This window comes from Haliaeetus leucocephalus, unplaced genomic scaffold, assembly GCF_000737465.1.
Source record: "Haliaeetus leucocephalus isolate CR32 unplaced genomic scaffold, Haliaeetus_leucocephalus-4.0 Scaffold656, whole genome shotgun sequence".
In the NCBI taxonomy this organism is placed as follows: domain Eukaryota; kingdom Metazoa; phylum Chordata; class Aves; order Accipitriformes; family Accipitridae; genus Haliaeetus; species Haliaeetus leucocephalus.
In genome coordinates this window covers 11566772-11572557 of record NW_010973092.1, presented here as the reverse complement: position 1 = coordinate 11572557, position 5786 = coordinate 11566772, and the positions used below count along the sequence as shown (strand labels likewise).

General features: G+C 42.8%; 1 protein-coding gene across 1 annotated transcript; it reads left to right on the top strand.

Annotated features, from left to right (window-relative positions):
* The first annotated feature begins 20 nt into the window (after positions 1 to 20).
* On the top strand, positions 21 to 4964 carry BNIP1 (BCL2/adenovirus E1B 19kDa interacting protein 1). Its single transcript, XM_010579064.1, has 6 exons — positions 21 to 112; positions 229 to 321; positions 537 to 628; positions 1102 to 1203; positions 1942 to 2060; positions 4148 to 4964. Exons 1-6 carry the CDS (start codon positions 29 to 31, stop codon positions 4342 to 4344), a joined length of 687 nt encoding a protein of 228 aa, XP_010577366.1. The 5' UTR covers positions 21 to 28; the 3' UTR covers positions 4345 to 4964.
* The last annotated feature ends 822 nt before the right edge of the window (positions 4965 to 5786 follow it).

Genomic DNA, 5786 nt, shown 5'->3' with positions numbered 1-5786 from the left:
CGCCTCGGCCTTCCCCTCCCTTCCCAAGATGGCGGCGGCCGCCTGCGTGCCGGTGCGGGTCTGCCACCAAGAGATCGTCAAGTTCGACCTGGAGATCAAGGCGGCCGTGCAGGTACCGCCGCCCGCCCCCCTCGCGGCGGGACCCCCCTGACAGGGCTGCGGGGGCGGCCGCCGACTCCCGCGGGGAGCCCCCGGGCGGGCCGCGCTGACCGGGCCGTTGTCTTCCAGGACATCCGGGACTGCCCGGGGCCTCTCAGCGCCCTCACGGAGCTCAACGCCGCCGTGAAGGAGAAGTTCCGCCACCTCCGCGGCCGCATCCAGGTGAGGCTCCCGGGCGGGGGCCGCTCCGGTGACCGGCCTTCGCGCCAGGCCGCAGGGGGCCGCTGGCGTGGGGTAGGGGGGAGCCCCGGCCGTGGGGTGTTCGTTTGTGGGGTCGATCTGCCCTTAATTCACTCCCTGGCCGGGGCTGGGGCCCGCCAGTTGGAGGTGGCAGCAGTTGTTGATCAGCTTTTTCGTGTTTCTGCTTTCTGCCAAAGGAGCTCGAACAGATGGCGAAGGAGCAGGATAAAGAGTCGGAGAAGCAAGCCTTGCTGCGGGAGGTGGAAAACCATAAGAAACAAATGCTCAGGTGGGTTGGGCAGCCGGTGCTGTTTACAGGTGCCCCGTAACCAGAGATAATCTGACTTCTGTACAGCATCTCTCGGATCCTGTTGTGCAAATGCGGTCGCTGACATGATGCTGTTTCGCCCGAGACAAAGAGAGGATCAGGGATGGAAAGGGCAGGACTCCCTTCTCCTTGCCTCCCTCCTGGCCTGACTCCTTAACCACGGTCTGTCCCTTTGAGCAGTTGAGCATGTAAGTAGGTGGCTTGAGAGTCTGCCATTTGACAGCTGGCACAGTTCTCTTCTTCCCTTGCTCCATAAACAATACAGTTAGGAGAAGAAATGAAAGGACAGTATATTCTTATTCTATGGTGTAATATAAAGAAAGTCCCTGCATGTATTTGGGGTGCTCAGTTACAGTGGTGATTGCTTTGTGAAAATTGTTTTTGCTTGCAAGGTGTTACCATCACGTTACAACATTGTACTCTTGTGATTTCAGCAATCAGGCAGCTTGGAGAAAGGCAAATCTAGCTTGCAAAATTGCTATCGACAACTCTGAGAAAGATCAACTGCTGCAGGGAAGAGACTCCTTAAGACAAAGGTATTACACCATCCCACTGTATGATCTGAGATTTAAACAGTATTGTATATTCACTAGTTTTAAATGGAAGTGATGTAATGTTTTGAAGTTACTTAATTGTATGTGGAACATAGCTTTTCTTTTATGAGTGCCTTTACCTTTTGTGCTGATATAAACTGTTAAGGACTGTGATAATTTCAGGTTTTCTTGGCGTTGGCATATCTAAGCGGAAAAGGGGCTAAGTTAGCCTTCATAATTTTTCTGACTGTCTTTTACATTGATTGCAATCAGGCTTATAAACAAGTAATGGATCATTATGCAAGCTGTTTTCACATGCAGAACTGGATGTAATCTTATGTAATTTCTGTATTGAAAAGTTGGCGTATTCAGTGTCATGAAGCAACAAATGGGATACTCAGGATAATAAAGTGGTAGTTTGTATCAGTACTTCCATATCAGCTCATGAAGTTGTACAGTCATGGATGAATAAGTGGTGAAATATGGGCCCCTGTGATATTCTGAGCCACTAGCAGTTGTTTAGGCTCATTACTTTAATATTTTGTGATTATTTTTTTTTCTTGTTTAGTGAAGATAATCTGAATTTCTCATGCAGTAAAAACTAGTTGTGTCTTTCGTACATCGGCAGAGATGTTTGGTTTCAAGCTCTATACTAAGGTCCCTGTCAGCAGCATGTTCCCCACAGTACCCAAAGACATAATTTTATCCCGTCCTGCTTTACTTTTTCCCTTTCTTTTTCAGGAAGACTACAAAGGAAAGTCTGGCAGAGAGTGCAAGTAACATCACAGAGAGCCTGATGGGCATTAGCAGGATGATGTCGCAGCAAGTACAGCAGAGTGAGGAGACCGTGCAAACCCTAGGTACAGATGTTATTTGGGGGTTTGGGTATGGATTGGATGATTGAAGCACCTTTCGCCAGTTCTGTTAGGATGGGGAGAGGCAAACTGACGTGGTGTGGAGCATAGTGGAAACCTGATTTGCTGTAGGAGAACATACTATGATGCTAATTAAAGGACCGTCCAGCAGAACTCCTCTAACGGTTGGACATAAATAGAAAATAATAATGTGCATTGCGTGAAGCTGTTTGTTGGAGTTTCTGTTTCATGATTATGAAAACAAAAAGGGGGCAGGATGAGGAGCTTTTCTTTTAGTTTCACGTAAAAGCAATGTGAGCTCACACGGTGCTAAGAGTGTGTTTGGCGTTATTCTGTGCTACTGTCCTGGCATGCATTTGTTAATAGTATAGAAAATGAAAGCATAGGTACAAGTCCATACACAGAGAAAACTTAGTATGGCTGGAAGACTGTTTTCGCCCAGTCTCCAGCTGGGATGACTAAGAGACAAGGAGATCAAGTGACTTGAACCCAAGGTCACTTGCTCTGTCAGCAGCGCATCAGGGACTGTGAAACCAAGATTTCACCCAGTTCTTTGGCTTAGACTCCTAAGACAATAAATCAAGTGACCTGTCAGAACTGGTGATTCATGAAGCATTTAGAAGTTAGATCTGTGTTGCCTGGGCCTCTTACTAGCTGTACTTTTGGGCAGAAGAGAGAACAGTTTAACGACAAAGATAAATAACACAACTTTTGCCCTCCTTGTTTTCTGCCCCCATCTGAGGATGGCAGCTGGGCACGGTTTGTTCATGCAAAAGTAGCATGTTTCTTGTCCCATTAAAAAGACAGTTTGGCAGACACTTTTTCACCCTGTTTCTTACTGAACAGCACTTGGAGTTCATCAAGGGAAAAACTATCAAAGGTCATTTACAAAACCCAGCTGCAGATTCTGCATCAGTAGTTAGAATTTCCTTTTTCCTGAGCAAGTCCTTTCCTAGTATGCAGTGAATATATGCAGCTGTGAAGCAGGGAAACTCTGCTTTGTCATTAGCGATGGGAAACAAGTTTTCTATTTTCACTTGGATGAAAATGCCTCTTTAAGATGGGACATAATGGTTTGCAACTACAGGCATATTTCTACTATGCTTGTTTTTGTGAACTGGAAAACATGCTTGGAGCTTGACCTGTCTTTAATCAATCAGTTCAGTATAGAGCGATATACTAGCATTCACTGTCATACAGGGTGTGCATTCTGTAATATAAGGAAAAGGGAACTCCTGGGCTTTTGCTTTCATTTAGTGAAAGGAGGAAGACTGAGGAGTTTGGGGCATTTGTTTGCTTGCTTCCTTGTTTGTTTTCTCACAGGGAAGGAGAAGTTGAAAGGGACCGATGTTCCATCTTGCTGTTTTGGTGTATTCTCAAATTCTGTCTTTAGTTGAGACCAATCAACACATTTTTCCTCTAGTTAATTTTCTCTTTTTTTTATTAGAAAAAAAAAATTATGTTTGTCAAAAATAACTATTAAAAACTGTTGAAATTGTTTGAGCTGAATAATTAAGGATCTCTCACTGCTGCATGCTGCTTTTTCACTTTCTGCAACCCTGTGTGAATCCCACTGATGCACTGCTCTGGCTTGGAGGAACAGTTTCAGTTGTGCAATTAATGTATTCAAATATTGACCTGTCCTGCTGCTGCTAGAACTGATGCTGATAGTGATGGTGACTTCTCTCTCTTAAATTAGTGGTTCTAGCACCATTCTTATTTCACTCTGCTTCCAGCGAGCTCTCAGGTAGCACTGACTTTGTTCATAAAAAATAGGAACTAGATTTTATCTGGTAACCTAAAAATTAAAAATTCAGGAACAGGACGTAGAGCCTTTAAGCCATTCAGTACTCTTATTTTGCTTTGCATTTTTCCTTAGCACATCAGGACTGCTGAGTTGTGAAAGCTTCTGCAAGAACACAATCTGCCTTTGTCTTACCCATAAGTCAGTCTGACCCAGAAGGGTCTCACGGGCACTATCTGTATTGCCAAATATTGCATGCTTATATCCTTTGTCATGTATTTTTGAAGTGCAACCAGCTGACTTTTTTTTTTTCCCCCCTTAATTTCAGCCAATTCTTCCCGAACCATCCTGGAAGCAAATGAAGAATTTAAGTCCATGTCTGGGACAATTCAGTTGGGGCGAAAGCTAATAACAAAGTACAATCGCAGGGAACTGACGGACAAGCTGCTAATCTTTCTCGCCCTTGCCTTATTCCTGGCCACAGTGCTCTATATTTTGAAAAAAAGACTCTTTCCATTTTTGTAAAATTCCAAAGCTAAACTGAACTATTACAAAAGATCAGAAAGAGATAGCATAATAGGGCTTTTAAATAAAATAATAAAGGGATATTGCAATAGCTGAAAGAGCGTTAGAGCAGGCATGACTTCATACTGTCCCCACAGAGCATGCGACCTGCCTAAGAAGAGCTTAAATGAGCACAAGTCAGGAAGAATCAAGTAGATCAAGGTGTGGAAAGAAGAAACACCAATTTGCCTGTAGGTTTGGGTAACCAGACAAACACTTGAGGAACTAGGCACCCAAAGGTGCCAGTCTTAGCTTTCAACCTCTCTTCATTTTGCCTTGAAATTAAGCTGTGTCCTTGGGTTGGACTGGAAGCTGCTTTGACATCTGTGTTTAAGGTGCTGAGAGTAAGAGGAAGGATGGAAGAGAGAAACTTGCATACATTCCGTTAATAAACTATTTATTGTATCCATGTAAACTGAGTTTTGTTTAAAAACAAAGTCAAATGGATTGAAAGAGCCTGAATAACTTCCAGTGTAAAAATTCTGCTTAATACTTAACAGCAGTGGTTGTTTATGGATTGTTTTTTTCTGGGAACATAGAACACATGCAGTCTGGCTCTATTCCTCTGGCCTTGGGAGGGCTCTGACGAAAGCAAAAATGGGAGCCCCATTTGTTACTATTAATTCACACAGTAGATTTGAGAATTACATTGCCAATCTGTTGAAATCAAAAGCCTTTTTGCTCCTTTTCTTTATAAAATTCCACTTAATACTTTATATTTGCAAAATACTGCCAAGTTGTACATTTTAAAGTTTTCCTTGCTCGTATGTTTGATCTTCTCTCAGTTAGTAAAATCTTTTACAATTATTACTTTCCCTATCTCTTGTGCTTTAGTAATGGTAGTTGATTTGCTTTAATAACATAAATGCCAACCTGCCACACTCCATGTAGTACTTTGAAGTACCAAAAACTGTACTGCAACGTTCTTAAAACTGATGTTGCCTTCCCCTCTGGAGATGGTTTCATTGCTTCTTCAGAGCTGACTGGTGAAGTTGATGTTCTGTTTAGGAAACTCTCACAGAATGGTTAAATACTGCCTTAATTTAGTGGTTAGAAGTAAACTTTTTAAAAGGCAGTGCATATATCCTAAGAAATACAATGTCAAGCAAATAGCAGTATATAAGTTTATGTGAAATTTGAGGCTAGGTTACCTTTGTAGTTTGTTCTCAATAGTAGGTTGTGGTTTAACCCAAGCCAGCAACTAAGCACCACGCAGCTGCTTGCTCACATACACCCTGCCGTGGGATGTGGGAGAGAATCAAAAAAAAGTAAAAGTTGTAGGTTGAGATAAAGACAGTTCAATAGGACAGAAGGGAAGAAAATAGTAATAATTAGGATGATAATAATAAAATGACAGTAATAATAAAAGAATTGGAATATACAAAACAAGTGATGCATAATGC

Bases quoted from the DNA above. Each gene is read 5' to 3' on its own strand.
- BNIP1 (XM_010579064.1), top strand. From the start codon at position 29: ATGGCGGCGGCCGCCTGCGTGCCGGTGCGGGTCTGCCACCAAGAGATC. The intron at 113-228 runs GTACCGCCGCCC...GTTGTCTTCCAG, and splicing joins AGATCAAGGCGGCCGTGCAG to GACATCCGGGACTGCCCGGG. The intron at 322-536 runs GTGAGGCTCCCG...TTTCTGCCAAAG, and splicing joins ACCTCCGCGGCCGCATCCAG to GAGCTCGAACAGATGGCGAA.